At 33.2% G+C, this 23,948-nt stretch overlaps 3 protein-coding genes and 1 pseudogene across 5 annotated transcripts in view; 3 read left to right on the top strand and 1 right to left on the bottom strand.

The window, feature by feature from the left end:
* LOC144834499 (WD repeat and SOCS box-containing protein 1-like) overlaps positions 1-23,948 on the top strand; it is a 215,216-nt gene that overhangs the window by 151,981 nt on the left and 39,287 nt on the right. The gene's annotated exons all lie outside the window — the stretch shown is intronic.
* Positions 1-23,948, top strand: part of LOC144835601 (uncharacterized) — a 122,449-nt gene that overhangs the window by 70,939 nt on the left and 27,562 nt on the right. The gene's annotated exons all lie outside the window — the stretch shown is intronic.
* LOC144834498 (P2X purinoceptor 4-like) overlaps positions 1-23,948 on the top strand; it is a 45,776-nt gene that overhangs the window by 19,824 nt on the left and 2,004 nt on the right. Inside the window, exons 3-11 of one of the 3 annotated variants that reach the window (XM_078689322.1) lie at positions 1,655-1,726; positions 13,834-13,903; positions 14,089-14,188; positions 14,438-14,524; positions 15,185-15,311; positions 17,053-17,180; positions 17,509-17,665; positions 20,113-20,226; positions 23,488-23,547. In XM_078689322.1, coding sequence (XP_078545448.1) covers positions 1,655-1,726; positions 13,834-13,903; positions 14,089-14,188; positions 14,438-14,524; positions 15,185-15,311; positions 17,053-17,180; positions 17,509-17,665; positions 20,113-20,226; positions 23,488-23,547 — 915 coding nt within the window. Of the gene's footprint in view, positions 1-1,651; positions 1,727-13,833; positions 13,904-14,088; positions 14,189-14,437; positions 14,525-15,184; positions 15,312-17,052; positions 17,181-17,508; positions 17,666-20,112; positions 20,227-23,487; positions 23,548-23,948 lie in introns of all 3 variants that reach the window. The other 2 variants (XM_078689321.1, XM_078689324.1) reach the window with 2 other exon arrangements.
* On the bottom strand, positions 13,657-13,774 carry LOC144836356 (5S ribosomal RNA; annotated as a pseudogene).

The following is a 23,948-nucleotide window of genomic DNA, read 5'->3' as shown; positions in this document are numbered from 1 at the left end:
GATATTTTAATTGATTTTTTTTTAAAGGATGTAAAGTTATTAAGAAATGCGTATCGTTCCTTGATTAAAACGACTCTCCTAGTAAATCGTCTTTGTGGTTTCAATTCTAATGTTTTTTATTGCACTGATGATTATTAACAGTAATCTACTTTGATTTCAGTAAAAGCAGGTTTAAAACATTTTTGAAAAAGACAATCCGGTTTGGTATACATTACAAAATGACTACTATCCCTTTTGCATGTTAAAAAATACCGTTATAACCAAATACAGTATTTTACATGTTTAAAGATTATTATATTATTCCTTTAATGTACAACTCATTATAATTATTTTCTTGTTTATATACCGTACTGATTTTAAGAGTGTCGGTGTTTTTTTAATAATGTATTTACTGTTTTGTAGGCGGAAGGTTAAGAATACCATTAAACAAATGTTGATATTATTCTGATTGTTATTGTTGTTTTTAATAGTCACGCTATTATATGTGTTAACACCTGTTGATATGCACAGACACACTTTATGAATAGTTATTTATATTTGTGTATCTGTTTGTATAAAAAAATGTTTTCTTAAAAGCATAATGACAAAAGTATAAGGCTTGTTTTATTTCAATCCAGCACAATAACTTACAAAAGTATCACTTTTTCGAAAGAAAAAACTCAATTGCACGAATTATTTATTGTGATTAAAATTTGTTGACGAAATTTTTTATAATTCTACTATTTTATTACCTGATCGCAAGCACGAATATCTGTTTGTAGCCAAAACTAAATTTACTAAAGGTGCTTTTCTTATTCTCGATTGAAGAAAGTAATTTTCAAATTGGATACAGTGTTGCATAATTCAAGAGCGATTTGCATCTGAAACCAACTTGATTTATGATTCCTAAAATGTGACAATTAAAAGAGACATAAATGAATAACTGTAAAACCTAGATGCGTCGACAATCCGTTATGTGTCTCTGGCCGACTCATAAAAAAACTATATAGCCCATGTCGTGTATTATACTAACTAAAACTTGATTGCCAAGAGTTACATTGTTGAAGGAGTGTGTTCAAATCTGCGCGCAATTAAGCCAATATTAAGCAATATTTCAAAAATAGTTTCCTCTTTTCTTACATTTTGTACAACAGAATGATGACACTGCGGTTTGTCTGACGCCAAACAAATGAAATAATTGTCAAAATCTAACTGCAAACTGAAACCTTTTATGAATAAGCTACATCAAATAAACGTTTATTTAATCATAAAATACCGGGCCTAGACAATTTGTCTGGAGAACCCTCTTGGATGTATCTGTACCTATAAGTTAACCGAACATGCAACTATATGCATATACTAACCTAGTATGCAAATTATTAGATGCAAATTGTATTCAACATGCACCAAAGAATATTATTCATGGAATATATTACGAAAAAAAAAAAAATCTTTATTATCATTAATAAAAAAGGATCAATAGGCTACTATCAGAAATAAACGTGTTTCTTCTTCTTTTTCTTCTTATTACTATTATTCGTATACTATCTTTAATTGCACTTGTATTACGTAATGAATGCTATGTCGTCGTGTGGAAATCAACTAATAACAGATACGGGTAGTACATAACACTAAGTAAACGTCTTATGTTCTTTATGCATTCTTGTTCCAGCAGCAAACTGATGCTTTCTTCATTATGAGTAACATGGTCATCACACCAGATCAAACACAAACATTCTGCGGTGATGTAAGTATAACAAGTCAAACTATAAGGTGCTTCCGACATTGCGACCGTCGGGGCCTACGATTCAGTGACGTCACTGGGATTTGTCCAATATGCGGCATTTGGGGCCAAGCTTGACCAGGACCATCCGGACCAGGATCAGTCCTACGTACGCACATTGCCTCCATAATGACGTCATTTTCCAGGTCTTGACCGTCGCAAAAACGGAGGCTCCGTAGGTAAACTTAACTGACTTCATTGAAGTCATTTTTTGGTTTACATATTATATGCTGACGGAGCTTATAACAATACTGGTATGACGTTGGTTATATTCTCCATCATACACTGATAATTCATCTAAAGCGGAAGAATTTGCAGGTAAAAACACCAGATCATATCAAAATGCAGAGGTATGTAGGCCATTACATTATCTAAAAACTACTAAAAAATGCTAACATACGATATCCTGTTGCTTGCTTTGGTACAGATACTTTTTCCTTGGTAGACTTATGCATGGGATTAATATAGAATATTACTAATATAGAATAATTTCTATAATAATCACAGCTTTTACACGGAAACGATTTATTTAAAATGGTTGAAAATATCGGTTCCAAAATGTTTGTTTGTAATTAATTTTAATTATTGAATTCAATGAACATTAGGAACATTTACCGAAATATAATGACACTTACCGAATCACAAGTGATATTTACCGAAATGTAAGGACATTTACCGAATAGCACACTGAAATTATTATTGGCAGTTTATCCTTCTAGTGATATTTACCGAATCACAAGTGACATTTACCGAATCATATGTGACATTTACCGAATCATATGTGACATTTACCGAATCACAAGTGACATTTCCCGAATAGCATACTGTAATTATTATTGGCAGTTCATCCTATCTTCTGCAACTTCTAGTTTTTCCTAATGATAGCTTGATTTATCAAATAATAGAATAATTGACCACTTATAGGTGTTGAATTACATTTAATTACCAACAACCGACTGTGCTTGACACTCAAGATGGCTTCCATAATTATAAATGATTCAGTCATGAAAGTTAGACGTCTATATACATGCGGTCTATACTTTCAATCAGACTCAACATATTGTAAGGCTTGAATGTATATCGTCATCAGCGGATGCTGTCAAAACTTGGTTCCCACTAGAGACGCAACGCAAACGAGTTGACCAATGACAAGTGACTGTTCGAATAATGCATTGCATGTTATTGTTCAAATCACTGCGTTGCGTTACGTCATTGAGTTGCGTTACGTCTTTGCGTTGATATAAATAGTAAATAATTAATAGTGAGAACCAAGCTTTAAGCTTTAAAACAAGCTTTTAAACTTTAAAACAATATTAGAGTAATCCAACGCGTTGCGTTCTAGTGGAAACCAATCATAATCATTACGTAACTAATGTAATTAATGTTGCGTCCTAATGGGAAACAATCTTAAGCTTTTGCCGTGGAACAGCCGAAATCGGTCAACATTATTATATTACTTCATAACATCTCATAAATAAATCTTACTGGATGTGAAAAAATAGTGGTTATAATTATGATATTGATTAAGTCCTGGATGCTAAGTAGAAACAAAATCAATAATGAATAAATCTCGGTATAAACATTTATATTCCAGAAAAAAATCCTTAAAAACATGGAACTAATTCAACTATTATTTTCTATTTATTCTAATATTAGGCCAACATATCGTTTAGATTTTAACGAATTTATCGTATTTTTAACCTATGGTTTATGCCATTTCTAAAGTTATGTTTTACTACGTTCTTTTCCAAATTGATTGTATAAACGTTTAACTAAAAGTATTCTTACTTTTACTCTTTTATTTTCGTGTCTGAAACACACATTTCCTTTTCTTAGATCTAAGCATTGATCCAAAAAGGAAACAATTCACAATTGTTCATTTCTAAACATATTCATAGATCACGGAGATTGTTTAACTCCATTAATTTATCTATTTAGTTATACAGCAGCAAGCTGAAATTCTTATAACAAAGAAGAATTGCAAATTAATTTACATATTTGCGAATTACAAGATTAGTGCTAAGTAAGAGGTTGTGGATTTCCTTTAGCTTTCAGTACGGCATCTGCAAGAATCCAGCCTCGTGCGTGTGTTAAATGTTTATAAAACATTTAAAAATGTCTATCAGACTCATATCATATCTCAAAATTTTGAATAAAGGATAAAATAAAGAATATGTAAAAGCAAACCTACATATTCATGGTTGAAACAGAATGCGAATATGGATGTAGAACATTTGTTCGTTGAATTTGCCCGTTAGACATATACTTGTGTTGGCTTATGAGCCATAACATCATGTTGAATAATATGAACAGAAATTTAATGAGATATATTCCTTTACTAATCCTAGTAAATATTTATTTACGTGAAGCTAGACTATGTAAAGATACTAAATCTATCAACAGTTTAGAGCCTTCTCAATTTTGAATGTGATGACATTTATTCAACCCATGCATGCAAATTATCGATTGTAAAGATTGCATACTAATTGAATATTAGGCCTATATTAAAACAGATTATATTAAAGGTTATGAATCAAATGATGAGAATACTAAAGATAAAACGACAGATAAATTAAATAAAAATAAGACACAAACAATTTACGAAAAAAAAATCACTATCATAAACAAAATGATTTTCCTGGGGGTTGTGTCTCAGAAAAAAAACGTTTGTTTGTTTTGTAGATTGATACATCACATTAACTAACTATGTGTTTACGTTTTGTAAACTTCCTAAATGTTTTGTATTAGTATTAAGTAATCGCCTTATAAACCATTGGTACCAAATGTTAGTACTAATAAGACGATAACAGATAATAACTAACGTTTACGTAGATGATTTTGACATTTGAGACGTTGATCGATATCCGACGGCTCATAAGCCTTGATTGTGCCCGCACGTCGAGATATTGACAAGTACGCTTACCATAAATTGCAATATATTGCCATCAAAGGTACTTTCCAGATATAATCAGGGAACTTTAATCTCTAGCGAGTCAACACAACACCATGCCTTCACACGTCAATATTACTACTTTGTCAAACAGTTCGAAATCTGAAGCAGGTACTCTTACCTGTAATAATCAATATGATAACTAGATGACCTACGCTTTCATGCGTTACAATATCAGACGTAAAGTTAGCGATCGTGAGATATTCGACAGATTTAAAGCGTCAACTCATCACACTACGTCACAAAGACGTCTACAATAACGCATGTGCAACTGCGCGGAATATAGTTTTGTAAGTGATGGATGGCGAGATATGCGACAGATTTAAATTGTCATCACAGACGTCACAAAGATGTCTACGATGACGAACTCATGTGCATCTTTGCGGAACACTCTTTGGTACAGTATACAGCGCGTATACAGCCATTTCAGTCTAACCTGCGTCTTTAGGGCAGTTTGAAACGGAGCAATTTAGTATCATAAATCACATGTCAACGTACTGTGACAACGCATGTGATGCTATGTGGAATACTGTTCGGTAATGTATACGTAAAGCGAGTAGACAGCCATTTCAGTCCAATCCGCGTCTTTAGGGCAGTTTGAAACGGGGTAATTTAGTATCATAAATCACATGTCAATGTACGGTGACAACGCATGTGATGCTATGCGGAATACGCTAAAAAAATGATAAAGTGATGGAAATCGTGCGTATACATCCATTTCATGAACCCGCGGACGATTGAAGTCTTTAGGGCAGAGTTTATTTGAAAACCGAGTAGGTTACTTTAGTATTATAATGTAGAAATATGTAAATAAAAGAAAAACAATGCCACTAACAAAGAAATCTTAAACAACGTACAATACAAGATAAAGTCGATGTAATATAGGTCGAACGAAAAAAGTTCAATTTTTGAAGATGATGGAATTACACAACATTTCTAAAATAACCGAATAAATCTTATTCTTATAAAATTATTATTTGAGATAACATACATTTGATACATTTTGAAACTATTTTTTTGTAAAGTAAAACAAATATTATGAAAAATACTGATTCAATTCTTTTGTAAAAGAAAATAAGATTTGAGTATGCAGAACACGGATTACGATTTACTGTCATAATCAATAAACGTCAGAGCCATCATTGTGCGTTATCAACGTCATCATAATCATTATTATTATCAATTATCATTCGTTATTAAAAATATAATCTTCATTGCGATATTAAAAATCGAAATCACTATTACAGTTATTTTAAGCATTTATATTTATAATTGCGAAAGAGAAATAATTATCAAATGTCACTTAATATTGAGCGAAATCCTATTAAACGTAAGGAGAACAGTTATTCGTAATATATTGGCAGAATTGATTAAAAACAACTGACAGAAAACGTAAACCGAGACAAAATAAAGGAAATTGACATTCGCGTTACGCCAGGGGGCGCTTTAGTACGTTATGAGAAATATGATATATAGGCCTGACGAGTATTTCCCTTCGGGGATTCGTGATCCTGGATGGTATATTCTGTACCTAGCCCATCTTCGCCCCGGGGTATTGGCGTCATGGGATCATAATACAAGAAACACGCTGATATTTTCTGCAAAGAAATTAGTACACAGATCTGTGTGTTTTACTGTCCTTTATTTCAGCGCTTATTTAAAAAAAAAGAAGGAATATAGATGGATAGATAGACACCTTCTAGTTGTAAGGGCACACATAATATCCATTTTATTCTCTCAGTGTGTCTAATCATATTTTACATCGTTTTTACCATACCAAGATACCGTACGATAAGGTACATTACATCGTGTGTTGAACTGACTACAACTAAATTAACTTACATAGCTACAAGATTTCTCCATAATGGAGCTAAAATTGTAATAACCCCAAAATGGTTCTATGCCGGTAGAATGTTTCAGAAAGTATGCCTAACTAAGTTAATGTAGTCATGTGAACGCATGCTCACACCTCACATTAAAGCTCTGTCCAAACTAGGACAAGATATGCCACCATGTATGGGCATATCTATTTCCTGGTCAAATGAACTGTGATATCCCGGGCAAAGCCCCGAGCGTCAGTTTGTAAGATAATTACTAAATATTAATAATTATAATTACAATTTATAACGTTCGTTATGCTAATATATGTATTTCTAAGAACAACTGAAGGCGCTTTCGGTTGGTAATTAGATAGATACATAATCCTTCGTTCACTGAAAGGTGTAAATATGTACTACTCATTCGGGAATATTGAAAGCTCTATGCAATACCAAAACTATTATAATCACTTTGTAAGCTAAAATGGAAATATCGAATCATAATGAATCTTAATAGATTAGCACGTACGCAATAAAACCCCTATTAGGGGACAACGTCGAGACCCAGTATAGGAATTGGCCGCAGTGTTAAAACTTATATTTCCCTTCATTCTTTTCACCTACTTAATAGGGATGTCCCTCGAATAGGGGTGTCTCAAATTTATATGAATAGGTTTTGTTTCAATTATAAACTTGTATAACTAGACGTTTTGATTAAACACTATCTCTTGATAGATGAGAAACTAATTTCAGGGGCTCAACGAAGTGTCCTTAATATAGGGGCATTAGGCCTATAAGTGTTGTTTACTATAAGATGTTCCCATAATAGGGATGAACAGGGTGTTTCAAAGAAGGGGTTTCTACATGCATAAGGTTGTCTGGTAAGCTTGAATTACAATTAGAAATGTATAGGTCTCTGTTTGGGTTGACATTGTCCGGTTTAAAAACTGAACGTTACTAATTGGACCAGACTTTAATTGGACAGTTAATTAGGAGAGAAGCATTCAATTTCAACGAGGTTATACATTGAAGAGCGTCAAACGAATAATTTGACATACACATATCATGTCGAGCTTTTTGCAGTATATACACTGTATTATAGTATAACCCCACTTTTTGGACACCTCCATTCATAGACACTCTATTCAGTAAGGGGCCCCGACTAAGTAGCCTTACTTAGTAGTAGTAGTAGTAGTAGTAGTAGTAGTAGTAGTAGTAGTAGTAGTAGTACTGAATTTCAGTGAAAGTGAACTTCGTGACAATAAAGACCTAACATTGTTACTTTTAATTAAACTTGGTTCCAACTATGGAGGACGCAAAGTAATTGGTCAAGCTGATCGGCGTTGCGCTTGCGTCCTTGCGTTGCGTCCTAGTAGTGAGAACCAAGCGTTACCATTGTAGCCTGGCTGTGTATGGGTATATTATAATTGGACACATCAGCACGCGCACATAATAAAGGATGATACGCATGCGTAAACCTTTAAAACCCGTGTTGAGGAGCCATAACGTTTTTTAACACGTGTATTTTGGCGCGTGATATCTACTACAGCACTGGCATGGAATGCTTCAAACACAGCCTAGTCCATTTTTAATTACAATCAACCATTTAAAGTATGGAGGTATTAACCGTTTCAAAATGCTCAGAGACGTACTAGCTGTCGCTGAATACTCTCAAGCAATAAATTAATCATAGTCGGCCATTCCTTTGGAAAATAAAATTGAGGCGGCGTGTCAGGATTACAAAATTGCATACTCAAACTATAACTTATCAGCGCTCTAAAGCCATAATGAAACACAACAACAACGAGGATAGACATATTTAATGATTCGATATCAGTTAAATATAATAATATAAATAAAATTAATAATTATAATCATTATTCATTAATATTATTATCATTCCGCTTTGACGACGAATTTCATTAAAACAATTTAGTATAGTTTAGTATAGATTTTTTTTCAACAATTATTGTTCAATGCTCAATACAGTACCAAAAGAAGCAGGTGCTTATCAGTTTAAAAAACATAAACAAATTGAAATTAAAATATGTACATAATAATAATATGGTAAAATCACGCCCACGACAACGGGTCAGCACCTCCGATGACACACTCACTGCGTAAAAAGGTGGGGAATTCCCTTTTACTAGTATTGCTTTGCATTTAACATTAAACATATCTTGTGTAAGTAATGTGTCGCATACTATATAGTATACTTTCACATTACGGGTATTAATTCGACAAAATCACTTTTCTATAACCTAAGATAATTTTAATTTGCCATTGTTGAGGTGAAAGCATGTCAAGACTACATAGTATACTTTAACATTACAGGTGAAGTACAGGTATTAATTCGACAAAATCATTTTTTTATGACCAAAGATAATTTTAATTTGCCATTGTTGAGGTGAAAGCATTTCAAGTCTAATTCTTCAAATATTACAAATTTAGTTTCTAATGTAAATTATAAACACATTAATGTTTTTTTAATGTGGTATCATTACTTAATGGAACTAACAGATTCGAGTCTTACACCACATAACTGTAAGCCTACTTTATGGTGAATAAACATTTTTAGCGCAAAAATACTGGTAGCATGCTGTCTGGTAGCATGGTAGCCGGTGGTTTACCACCCTCACCCCGTGTCAGCCACCCGGTGTCATGATTCGTATTAAGGGGGAGGGGGGTCATTTCAAGACCTCGGACAGCATGTCCCCCCTTATAGTATTCCAAAGCAGAGTCTGCTGTATTCGGTTTATATGAACTATGTTGTTGCATGAGACATCTCGTATCGTGTGTAAGTAATTTGATTTCATCGCATACTAAGTAGTACTACTGTCACATTACGGTATTAATTCGACAAAATCACTTTTCTATAAACAATATACCCATGATAATTTTAATTTGCTGATGTTGAGGTGAAAGCAATTCAAGGCTAATTCGTACAAATTTAGTTTCTAATGTTAAATTTACACACATTAATGTTTCTTTTCCAATGTGGTATAATTACTTAATGGAGTTATAAGATTCGATTCATATGTTTTGCTGAATTGCGCACAGGTGTGGAAGACACATACTGTACCACAACGTGCTACTCCCTTAAGGGTCCCTTCATGCCGGGTGCTGCCACCAAACGGTGCCCGTTCGTCTGTCTATAACGATTCCAATGTAGGCTACTGGGTTCTCTAAAGTGCACACGAGCCAGATGTGTACATTGGACCTCCAGTTTTAAGTCCTTATCTGAGAAGACTTGTTCTACAACCAGAATAATAGTCCAGGAGTGATTTGAACCTGTGTCGATTGTATAGCTATGATTTGAGAGCCGGTGGCATGCGAGCCGGAGGCATGCAGGTGGTATACCACCCTCACCCTCTGTCAGCTACCCGGTGTCATAATAAATGTAATGCATTATCATAATTGTTTCTGTTTTCAATAATATCCGAAGATTCAGTGCTAAGTTATTATTTTGTATATGCAAGCAAAATCCTGTCTTAATCCGGATAATATCTTCCAAAAGGATTAAACACTTCATAATATTATTTAAATGCGCGGTGGCTAAAAGTGCGTTTAACGCTCTCATGCGTACACATTATCGCCCACCCTAATCTGTTTTTCTATCAAATTTGGCTAGAAAGATGAACAATTGTTTTTGACTTTACAAAATATGGATTAGTTCTCTTAATGAAAGGTCAGTAATCTTTTACTTCTGCCTTTTCAAAATAACATGACGTCACTCAGATCCATCCATCCATCTTACTGGGGTATCTTCAAATTTATAGTTTTTCTTTATCGATATAAGCGCTGAATTTAACGAAGTACGCAGATTAACTCTTAGATGAAAAACAGAATAAGGTCATGCGCACAAAAATATTGAAATAATGTTATATAATAATTGTAAAGTGACGTTTGAAATCTCCTGAAGGGGTTTCCATGTAGCAAGTAAGACGTACGTGAGAGATATTATTATCAATAGTTATCAATATGAAATTCAAGATAATCTCTTAGGCTCTTTACTTGATGAAACGATGTTTTAGGTTCCGTAATTACTAACTAAAATAAAGCGCATCACATCGAAGAGTTCACTGTGGAAAACAGAGGCCTACATTATTCTAAACATTCGCGTTTTGGCCTGGTTTCTATCAGTCTATCAGTTGAGTTTCAATTGAAAACTAAAGATAAATTACAAACGTATTAAATGGTGCCAAATATGTCTATGTGAAAGTTCCATCTAGGCTACTATTATTCGATCGTTTGTATTCGACGGAGCCATAAATTGGTTTGGTTAATTAATTAATTAAAGGATCGGTAGGCCTACAACTGCACGCTTAAATTTAACAAACAATTTATTTCATCAAATGCCATACAAATAATACAGATGGGGACCAACCTAGAAGTAAACTTGTCTCATGGTTTAGCTAGGATATGGACCAATTCTTGGTACACACCAAACAAAGCGGGTTTTGGTGTGTACCAAACAAATACATATATTTGCCGTAGTAGTTTGCGGTATAGGTCATGTAGGCAAAAGTGATCGATGCAAGGCAGAGCAAAATAGATATAGTCCAAGCCCGTGTTGACCATTTTAATGTCCTATAGGCTGTTTCATAATGAGTGCCTCAATCTTCAGGCGTTTAACTCTGAATGTAAGTCTGATGTTATTAGCCAAGTTAAGAAAATAATGGAAGATAACTCACACCCATTGAATGATAAATATGTTAATAAATCAGGTAGAATTCGTCCTTTAATGTGCAATACCACTCGATGTAGGAAATCATTTGTCCACAACTCTATTCATGTTTCTAACACAACATTTCAAAGATAGTTTGTTTACTTGTTTACTACTGTATATAGTTTTAATGTATTGTATTGATATTTTTAATGTTTTATATATTGTATGTGTTTTTAAGCATCAAGGAAAACCAATTTCATGTTCGCCTTGTTGTGTTAATGACAATAAAGATTTATCTTATCTTATCTTATATTCCAATTTGTATGTTTTTGAGTGCATCTTAATTGGGCTGATGTTCGAAACAGTTGAAGTACCGTATTATACATGGTCTGTTATGCGTTTGAAAACAAAATGTGTTAAACTTTCTAAACTAAACTTACAACTACGATTTCAACTGAGATATATTACATTCCAAATTTCTTCTTATTAGTTGAATGAAATTGAAAATAATATCCACTACTAAACAGTTTCAATTCGAAATGATCATTACAAGTAAATTGAAGAGTAAGACGTGTTTTCGATCGTTTCACGTTCAAAAGTAATTCCATACAATTGTTTAAATACCTGTTCCACATGTCTTTCATTTTCGAATTTGTAAACGTGTTCACTCAATTATGATTTGAGTTATACCAATTTAATGTGTCTTTAATATAATGTGCAAGTTAAGCGAGTAAGCATTATGTAACGCTGTGCAGTGAATAAATGGTTGCAAAACAAGTAATAAATAACCGAACTATTTATCTGATCTGATCTTAACAGCGATTTGACAAGCTTACGATTATCAATACATTTCACATGTTTAAAAATTAACAAAAATTGCACAAAAAGCAAGATTTATAAATACAATATGTTTGCAATATTTGTATAGGCCTAAATGTGATGTTGGCTTAATCAAAATACATAAATTAAAATAAATGATTTTTTTTCCCAGAAATTTAAAATGAATAAGATGCATTGTCTAAGTTTGTATTAATTAAAATCAAAGCGTATAACAGATCGTTTAGTATTTTTGAAAAGAAATTAGAAATTTAAAATGTATTGCAAAGATCAATGTATTTATAAAGTGATTTACTAACTTGGACATTTCTGTCTTAGTTGGTACATTAAAGATGTTGGAGTAGAGCTACCTGATTTCCATATTGTAAATTATAGCATGGTGGCGAAATGCTGCAAAAGAAAAATCATAAAATGATATAAATGTTAATGTTATACAATTAAAATCTCTTGTGACTTTTTTTTGTGATCTGTAATCTAGTTTACCTCCACCAAGGTATATGTAGTCGATCGCGTGTGTTTGTCTGTTTGTTAGCAGGATTACTCAAACAGATAGATATGTGGTCAAGGACCACTAATTACATTTTTGTAGGCAATCCGGACCACGGTTCCAATTCTGGACCACTTTTTAGTATTATTTTCAGACCTGTTAGTGTTAAAAGATAGGAGACAATTTCCAAAAGTCTTTAAGTAATAAGTAAACTGAAATTGCATTTTCTACTTGTCCAAAAAACCTCGTTTTTACAAGAGGCAAGAATTATAATTTGTGATTTGTAATTTCAAAACATAATTCGATTTACAGGTACAGTATCAAAAACAGACAGGTTTTTTGATACGAGTAATTTAAACAAACCTATTTGTTTTCAAATTAACCCGTTTGTTGTTGGCATTGCTGTTCTATTTTTAGTCAACTAAAACTATTGTTAGTTGAAAGGATGGTTACACTACATAACCATTACACTAAATTCGCATACACATGGCTGTAGTGAAATTCTCACACACAGCATTAAGACACAACATTACAATAACAAATAAATATAGGGCCTATATATTTTTTCCGGTGAAATCTTATGTAGGAGAATGTTACAGTAGGCTGAGGTATGCACTCTCGAACTGCCGTTCTAGTTTAAAATGCATTGTATAATGTCATTACGTTCTTTCTGTTCAGATACGTTTTTGTCTCGTGGTGTACGATAACGAATAATTACAACTAAGAAAACATGAAAATATAGTGAATGCTTGCATGACATGAGTTTTAGAAAGATTATACTGTATCACAACTGAATTATAGGCCTAACCTAAACTTAATCTTAACATAATATATACATGTGACTAGAATATTCCTATGAAACTGGACAAATATGAGGCCTATATATGGCCGACTTCTGTCATAAAGGACAATGTCAATTAGTCCTACATTCATCTGAATGATGACTAAGTCAGGACTGTTTAAAGCACCTTTGGCTGGACGTCCCAACATTGACCAAGGCCGGCTTCTCTCGTCCAGGGCCCACCTTAACCAGAGGAGAGGCATAAGCCAATACGTCTGAGGCAGATACTAGATGCAGGGGCTGCCATAAGAGTCAGCAGTTCTGATTTCAAATGCCTAATGGGACATCAGCTCCATATACAGCACCCGGTATTCTCAGATGGTCTCCCATCCAAGCTTTAATCGGGCCCAACGTTGCTTAACTTCGGTGATCTGACGAGAACCGGTGTTTCAACGTGGTAAGACTGGACAATTAAAGCCACGTCAAATCGGTTTTAGATATTCCTTAACAATTTAACTTCTATCTTACAGGTTCCAGGAAAAAGATCACGTTGTGATTCTGATGTAAATTGCACTGAAGGTTCAGCAGGAGCCGGGAACGGTAAGATGATAGTATTTGTCGTTTGTGAATTTGATTACATTTAATTTTCAGTTTTACAGACAGGTAAAATCAGTATTCATCATAACAACCTTTTAGATAAAACAGTTAATCTTTAGCCCGTTTTTTGGCCGTATTTACTTTATACGCATACTAAATTTCCAAAACACTGTTTATTTTTATTGTAGGTGATCTTACCGGAAAATGTGTATTGTATGATAATAGAACAAATGAAACAACATGCGAAGTATATTCGTGGTGTCCTGTAGAAGACGACAGACTACCAAGGTTAGAATAAGGAAAATAATTAAAATTTACTAATTATTCATTGCAAAGTTTACTGTCACTTCCAATATCAAACAAACTAGCAAAACTTGTCTGACACTTTGAACGCTGCAATCACGTGACGGTCACGAGTTCACCATACCAGTTTGTCAGGAAGGCGCACGGCTTCTACAAACTTATATAATAATGTCTTAAACAATTATACTATTGTCATAAAGTTTAACGTTTACTATGATACTGTTTTTACTATAGGGAAAATAACCCCGTTATACCTGAAGCAGAATTTTTTACGGTGTTAATACGTAATAGTATCGCTTTTCCAAGATTCAATTTTAACAAGTAAGTTTGTGTGTGATGGCGCTAGTTAATCTTCGTCATGCATGATTACATTGTAAGAATAATTACGTAATGCATAACGGTATTCAATAATACATGAACGGTGATTCCCATTAGTTCAGTGCTGATATTGGTAGATCGGTAGCAGGCTATCGTATGAATAAATTAAACTTTGTCCTAATTGTAAAATAATGGTGAACAGCATAGATTTTATGTACACTACGTAGTGGTCAGTTTCATGGTACAGAGATTATTATATTAGTTGTGACGTTAATTTGAAGCTATTTTATTTCGCCGTACAGTATCGTTAAAAATTAATGTGGGTGTTTTTAACAATAAATACTGTTTACAATATATGTAAATGATCAACTGTTCTTACTGGAGAGTTCAGATTCAATTGACATTTTAAGTGCTATTATTGAATTGAAGTCGACAAATGATCACTGACCAAGAAACCTTTGCAACTAAAACGTTATGTTTAAGCGAATTGAAGCAATCATTTTATGTCATTATATTCATCTTCTGTTTAAATGAAATTCAATTCGCAACGCACATGATTGAACCAATCACAAGCGATAAACCATCGATTGTGATTGGTCAAATTATTAGGATGAAGTGAAGCAGCAGCTAAAGAAATTTAATAAAACAATTTTTTTTTTATAGGAGAAATATTTTAGAAGAAAGATTTAATTGTAGATATCATCCAGTGAAAGATAGATTTTGTCCAATATTTGAAATTGGCACGATACTTAATATAACAGGACATTCTTTTAGGTCTGTCGCCCAAGAGGTAAGAAACTATTTTGTCCATATTTAGGCATATCACTAACATATTTAGGCATATCACTACCATATTTAGGCATATCACTACCATATTTAGGCATAACACTACCATATTTAGCCACATCACACTTTTTTCGTCAAACTAGTTTGGTAGTGTAGACAGTTCTCAACATTACAACTTTCAGAAGATATTTTAAAAGAAACAAATTGTTATTCCGAATCCACTTAAAATATCCGAGCTATTACAAAATTCGAGACGGAACGAGCTTTACGTTTTTAGTTATACGAGGTTCAGCAGGTCCGCTTATTCAGAACAGCCGTTTATGGTACGATATCATTTCGACAAGCCTGTCCTATATAATTGTATCGGACCGCAAAAGACCCTTCTATATAAAGCTCCATATAATGTCCTAATTTATGCCATAATTAATCTCATGAATTATTCATGGTTTCTACTCGAGATTTAGAAGTCGAGTAAAAACAATTTCGTGCGCGTGACAAAGTGCAGACGACACAGTTTTAATGTCGCTAGACATGATACGGGTGGGGATTACAAAATAATAATCGAATGTGTGCATTTGTGACATTTTCATTTTGTTTTGTCTAATTGAATATACATTTGGTCTTTACCGTTTTCGTTTTCTAAAAACATTTTTAGATATTTCTTTTATTTTAAATATTAACAAAAATGATTTGATTGTAATTGCAGTTTTGCGTCAGGGAGTTGAGTAATTAGATGTTTTGTCCTACTCTCAATTAAATTAATTAAAAATGATTTGATTTGAAAGAAATAAATGTTAATTTTAAATGAAGGTATATACTAGACAGCACTTCTTTAACAACTTATTGTTACATTAGTGTTTTTTTTTTTCGAATGCTAAGCGTATTTTTGAAATAGACCATTCGGTAGATTTTCAGAATGATGTATCACTGACAAAATGTCAAAATGTTTGACAGCAATATATTTAGGATTCGTCATTATAAGCTAGTTAAATCAACTGAATTGGTAAATAGCATAATACACAAATGCAGATTCGTCATTACAACTGGTCAATCATGATTAAACTACTATTACAACTAACAAGATAGCAACGTTAGCCTTAAAGTTGGTTATATTACCTTAGGGACATTGTATAAGACAGTATATAATATGCCCTACATATCGCAGTCGATCAATTTCCAATCTCATTGCCAGCTCGGCTAATACAGTTTATGTCTAAAATACTTACCAAAACGACGGATTACATAGCCTTATACATACTAGATTGCATGATTAATAGCTATTCAATGTAGGCTAAAAAGATGATCGTAGGTTATAATCAAGTTAGCCACCTACTTCGAAATACCATGATTTCTGACAACATTGATTTTCAAGATCATAATATGTTTTGCCAAAAATACGGGTAACAATGTACCGTAATATAAAATCAATAATAATAATAAAAAAGAAACAAGTGAAAGTAAGTGTTTCGGTACACCGTGTAAAGTAAGTCCTAAAAGGATGTGTACCACATATTTTACATTACTAAACAAAACGGATTTTTAAAGAATAAATTAAAAAAACGAAAATAAAAATCGAATTATTAATATTGGTTGCGGCGATTTTCCTAGATTTTCTATTCACTTTTCATTATGACTTAACTAGGTTCTTCCGTAACAAAAGTTCATACCGTACAATAATATTACTAGTTTTCCCTGCTTATTACTGCCACATTTTTTATTACCTTGTTATATATTTTTCTCCACAGGGAGCCATAGTTATTGTAGATATCCAATGGAATTGTAATTTGGATCAATCACATGATAAATGTTTACCTTATTATCGTTTCACAAGGTCCGATTGGGACGGTAAAGATTCTAATGGATTTAATTTTCGGTAAGTAATTTGGACCAATCACGTCAAATTAATATTTTTTAAAGCTACGAGTGAGTGACATATAAGGGGTTGATGAGATCTGTCCATACTGGGAGCATAATTTGTCCATTATAGGGGTTTTTTCTTTCCACAATAGGTTTGAGGTTGACGTCGTCCGCAATGAATTTAAATACAGCACATATAGCACATAAATAATTATAATAATAATTAAATGAATAATTTTATTATAATAAATCATACAGTCGTAAATTCGTTGACACTAAGATAAAATATGTATATTTAATTCATAAAAATATATGCCACACAATAGATGTGTTTTCTGTTACAGATGGTCCTATTATTACAAGGTGGACGGTAAATTATACAGAACCTTGACCAAAGCATTCGGTATTCTATTCAAAATAAAGATCAGCGGACAAGCGGGCAAGTTTTCCGTTGTACCACTGATGTTGAACATAGGATCCGGGCTAGCTCTTCTATCACTTGTAAGTATAAGAATTTCCTATAAAGTCTGTCGAGCTCTGTTGAGATGCGCAGTTTTTTCTCATCGCATAATGTAGTTGAATATGCATGCGCATAAACCAAGGTTTTTCGCGTGAATAAATTCACCAACTGGAAACAGTATTTAAAAAAAAGTAGACTAAAGGTTAGGACATCGATCGCAGACAACCTGGGATTTCAATTTCCGATCGGTTTTGAAATTCTCCGTCATCATAATATCGTTACATATCGTGATATAAAGGTAAACAGGATGCATTTCTTCAATGTTATACAGTCATCATAATCATCATCATGGAATATCAATGGTATAATTAACATAATTACGGAAGGATATAATTAAGTTTCAAAAATGAAATAAATGATTGTCATGAATTAAAATAATTCTCCTAATTAAATTGTATTACTAGTACTAAGCGAGCTCAGTCTTCCCTAATTTACTCTTTATTTTTGTTAGATGAATGGAAGTATTATAACGATAATCGTCGTTAGACATTGCGCGTCTCACTTACTACGTTTTTGAGCAAGCATGTGTATAGGTTCGCATGTGAAAAGTTCTGTTTCCTTTTTTATGTTTGCCATCCATGTTGTTTTTGGTCTTCCTTTTGGTCTTTTGGTCTCTGAGTGCGATCTTAGCTAGTGTGTTTTCATTTAAACGGAGCAGGTGACTTAGGAATGTAATAAACCAATAAAGAAACTTACCGTTAGATATAATTAGACGAGTTTTACAATTGTATAGTACAACATTTAGTTTAAGAGATCATGTGACCCAGCAGACGACACGATTAACGGAAGAGTAAGCATAATGCAACATAGAACACATGTTATGCTACTTTAAAATAAAAGTACAACGGCCACATAAATCGTCTGTACTTTAAGTTAAAGAGACTCCAGTATTTTGGACTAAAGACATAAGTAAACTCACGTACTTTGGCGTAGACCATCTTAAATAGTTAACCTATCATGGGCACGTGCAGATTCATAGAATCGGAAAACCAGTAGGCATATTTGCATAAGAGAACAGGTGGCTTACGCAGAAAAAAATAACTTGCCAATTACGTCGTTTGATAAAGTTTCGAAAACTTTAGAAAAAAACAAAAGAACAATCTGCGAACAATCGCCTGATTTTCCAACATTGACTCTTGGAATTTTCTTTTCATTACCTTTGTTGTACTCTACTTTTATGTTTTTTTTAACTTCATAGATATAACCCATTTGAAATCTAACCAGGGAAGAGTGAAATTAGTAATCGCACTCCTTCACTGATCTAACTTCCTCTTCTGAATGGTAATCCTAGCACGTAACGCTATGTTTAACTATTAAAATGATTTGAAACCGAATACAGTGAAAATGTATAAATGGTTTGACATTTAAAAACTAAATGTCTCTTATTTCAAATGTCACCGATGTTATACATTTATTCAAGAATATAAGGAAAGAATAACGGTAAAACTAAGAAGTTAATTGTGTGCGACTCAAAGTATAACAAAACGACAGACTGATAGAAGCGAAGATTTCGATTACATTTATCTTTAATCAATTATTAATGGGGAAAGTTTATTCCATAATACTTTTAAAATTACAATATACATTTCTTTGTATGGTAAAAGATACGACGTATAAAGTGGGCCGAGACGTGGAAAGACAAATAGATAATAAAAGATTCCATTGGTTTTATCGAGTAAAATTCGTCAAATAAATTAACTTCTTGTTGGTATTTTGAATTAAAAAATCAAGAAAATTGTTCCAAATTCTAACCAGTATATAGCATCGTTTTAGTTAGAAAACTGATAAATAAGAAATTAAGGTATGTTAAAAATCGGCAAGAAAATACAGATAGATGTAAAAATGTGGCTTGCCGCCGTGAAACAAAAAATACTTTGACATTTCGGCACAGACTACCTTCTGCCTTCATGAAGTAGATTAAAGAATTCCAGAAAACGGTCAAAGCACTTTTAAGAGTGACATGACGATTTTGCGCAAAGATACAATGCATGATTGAAGATAAACCCCAATGAATAAATTCTGTGTATGTGTGTTGGGATAATGTATTCGCCATATTATCTGGGTACACAAAAATAAAGTTACTGCGCATGTCTCGTCGTAGCCATAGCGTTACTACGACGTTGACGACGTATTTTCCTTAGTCAAGTTTGTCGGTTTGCAGTGTATATTATTCTCTACCAACCACTCTACCAATTTATTTTCTTTCTTTCACTGCTTGTTTGTTTCCAATTTTAATACATTGTTGTTTATAAGTATATCAACTATTGTATTGTTTTTCAAATTTGTATTTAAGAGGAATTATTTTGAAACCTCACTTTTACTGGTGGTGAAAGTACAATGGTTTGATAAGTTTATGATTTCACCTAATATTTGGTTGATATACGTCATTGCTGCACAGTTCGCCTAAAGTTTCTTTCGTTTTACCTAGGCTACGGTAATGTGTGATGTCGTTGTGTTATATGTACTCAAGAAACGGCATCTTTACAAAGAGGTCAAGTATCAGAATGTAATTCATACCGAAGAAGAGTGTGCAGAAATTGAGGTAGGTTATACCATTACCCGGGTAATCTGGTTTCATGGGCACAGTTATCGTTAACTTTGATGGGTAGCAACCAACTTACTACCATGGTAAATAAAATAAGCCTGTACCGGTAAAACTAATATATTTACAACTTTTGTTAGAATTAACTACTTTTATCATCATTAACACTGAATTGAAGTAGCATGCATGTTTCGGTCAATAATTTAAATAACAGTATACCACTAGCTCCAATTTACTCTACCTGTTTTGGCCTCAATACTAAATTTACTATACAGTATTAAAATCAGTTAAATGTACAATACTAATGTTTATATTATCATATACCTACTAACAAACTACTAATATTGTACATATGATATGTTTAGACTAGATATTATCAATATTCCGTAGAATTCACCTAATAAAAACTAACAGTACTGAATATTTTTATATGCAGCGTTCATCATACTAAACGTGCTCGAATTATGTAATGTGAATTATAGTTAATAAATTGAATACATTATATCAAATATGAATAATTGATGCTTATAATAAAATCAGCTACATAGAGGTACGGACATGCGTCTTTACATAAGCTAGCACAGCAGTACGACTGCGCCTTCTTGATACATCACGCATCAATCCATTATTAGGAAGATCGTATAGTTAAGCATGGTTCCCATATTAAGCTTGGTTTTCACTTGAACGTAGGTGCAACGAAAGTTAATTCACCAATCACAAGCGACAGTTTTATCCATCGCGTCGTGATTGGTCAAATTACATGTGCGTTTACATCTTTGCGTTGCGTTGACGTGAGAACAAAGCTTTAGACGCAATGTCAGCTCAAGTAATAGACCAATAGAAACGCGATGAATGATGGTTCATCACGTCGTGATTGGTTAAATTAATTTCGTTGCACTTACGTCCACTTATAGTGGGAACGAGACTTTCTTTTTTATTTAATGAAGATACATAACTAATGTATATGCATTCGCTAATCATAGTTTATTAGTTTTTAAGTTCATGATGCACACAAATTATTTTATCAATCATTAAACATTTTAGATAAAATTTCATGGGTTCTTCATTGGTAATCGGCTGCACATTATATTACATTACCAGGGAGAATGAGGTTATGATACCTGTTCCCACTATTTAACTATAAGGCGTACTATTCCACTAACACTTCCGTTTCATTACTACTATACTACTACCACCACACCATTGCAGGACCACCACCACCACTATCACCGCAGCAACTAAACCACTATGTATCATCCACTCCAACTATTACCACTACAACCAATGCTGTATCGTTGATACTAATACTAAAAAATAGTAGTACGTATTAAGTACAACTACTATAGAATAATCTTTGTAACAATAAGTTAAAAAGTATTTGTAATAGTGCATTAAAAAACACTATGAGTGTATTGTGATTTTGATTAGTTAATTACATGTCATGTGCCGTCCAGTATTACTTCTAGGCACACTGAATTGAAAGAGAGATTTAGTGATACTAACGCACTTTCACAGTTTTTTAACATTTTGAGAACCTTGTGCAACTAACTGGACGGATTCACGTTCGAAACCCAACATTGGAGTACGACTTTCTGACTCGGCCCCGTCTCGTTAAATAAAATACGGTAGTCAATCGTTAAATATTATTATCCGCAATTATAATGTATAATCATTGCATAATATTTTATAAGAAGAACAAAACATTTTCAGAGAAAAGTTTAAAAAAGAATCAAGACTCAAGAATGATTGCCTGTAGTCATTACTGCAAGTCAAATTTGATTATCATTGCACTTTTCTTTCGATTTCATTTCAAAAGGCAACTGTTAATTATCGATGCTGCCTTCAATATCATTGCAAAATCTTAGCATATTAAATATATGATTATCATAACGATTAGGATTAATATTCATTTACTAATTAGGTTTACTGTCTATCGGATTTTAAAGTCTCAAGGCATTCTCTTTGTTTTCTTATCTAATATTGCTCACTTGGAAGGTTTACAATTAAAACTAACAGTGGGGGTTTTAACCGATTTCAGTACGGTATCATATCAAAGCAATCTAAACGACAGGATGCTGAGCTCCGGAGATCAAAAGGTTTATCTGTGGCTGCGGCATGATCAGTTTTATGCCCATACACCGCGCGCTGTACATAGTGCAGTATGTTGACATTTTTCGCTGACAGACATAAGATGAAGGGACTGTTACAAAATGTCTATCTTGGCAAGGCGAGCTTAGTGTCCTGTTAGATTGCCTTTGATCATATCTGCGTTTACGGCAATTATTCAACATTTTGCAGTTCACAACCAATCATAGCTCTGAAATGTTCGATTCACACAAATAAATTTTTCGTGTGGAAAACACACTGACATTGCAATATTTCTAGACTATATTACTTTTCTCGGGACTCAATTAAAATTGTTAACACGGTTTTAAGTTCTATGTTTTTTCTCTCTCATGTTTAAAAAACTAATCTGACGTTGCTACAATTATCCTGTCAACATTGGACACCGTATATTCTAATAAATCTGTCATCACTCAACTCACTGCAATGATTAGGAATGCTATCGGACAATTGTGCATACTAATGTCTATTTTCCATTCCTTTTAGAAAAAAAAAATCACAAATTTAACACAAGCGTTAAAACTCTGTTATCAAGCGATTTGCTCAACAAACCCTTGGCAACAATTTATACGTTGTGTGTACTCTGGAAATATGGTAAATACAGAAATGCCTACAGCAATGTGCTTTTCGCGCGAAATAAAAAAAAAAAGTATCATCAACCAGGATTTGGAGATTAGACAACTGAATACTTTAAACAAGATACATTTACTACAAAATGTAATCATATTTTAGTGTTTATGTTTCTACAATCTCTAACGGCAAGTTATATGTGAAAATAATATTAACTATAATGTTTCCTATGTTTTTCGATCATGTTCATCGGTCAATTATGAATCTCTAAGACAAATATCTACTAAAACCAAACAATATGCAATTTCTGTAGTGACCGGAATGACCTGTATTAAAAGTACTCAATAGACCTAGATTCGTATCTAGACGACTGTCAATAGTCAGTTAATATCTACCTAGTGACAGATGCTGAATAGAGTGTTGTGCACAATACTATCAATTCAGTTTTATGTTTATGCGGTAATACTATTAACCTATGGCTTCACGGTTCACTTTTCGGAGTAACCATGCTCCTTTCTAACTGAACAACTTAACTTAAACTTCTGTTTTCTTTTCTGCGTTGGGTAGAGAATAATGTTTTCAAACGAGAAGCCAAGAAGCACTTCATGGACCAGTCCTCCTTTACAGGTGAATCGGCAGTACTATAGACCACTTTCATGACATCTTAAGCTTGGTTCCCACTAGAGACTCAACGTAAGTGATTTGACCAATCACAAGCGATCGATTATTCGAACAGTTGCTTGTCATTGGTCAACTCACTTGCGTTGATTTAGTGGTAAACACGCTTTAAACAACAAGGAATGGTGTATTCCTACTCTTCCTTGTTGCGTATTCTCAGTTTAAAAGAAAGAAAAATACCAAAAAAAGATTCTGAAGTTTAAACATGTATACTGTAAAATAAAACCTTTCTTTTTGCACATGCTCTATATATTCTCATTTTCCAGAAATTAAAAAAAATAGCTAGAAAATAGTTTTTCCCCTCCTGCCAAAGCAATATTTCGTCGATGGCATCATAAAAAGACACAATA

The sequence above is a fragment of the Antedon bifida genome, chromosome 2 (genome assembly GCF_963402885.1).
Source record: "Antedon bifida chromosome 2, ecAntBifi1.1, whole genome shotgun sequence".
Lineage (NCBI taxonomy): Eukaryota > Metazoa > Echinodermata > Crinoidea > Comatulida > Antedonidae > Antedon > Antedon bifida.
Note: the sequence above shows the minus strand (reverse complement) of the source record. Positions and strands in the feature narration are given on the sequence as shown.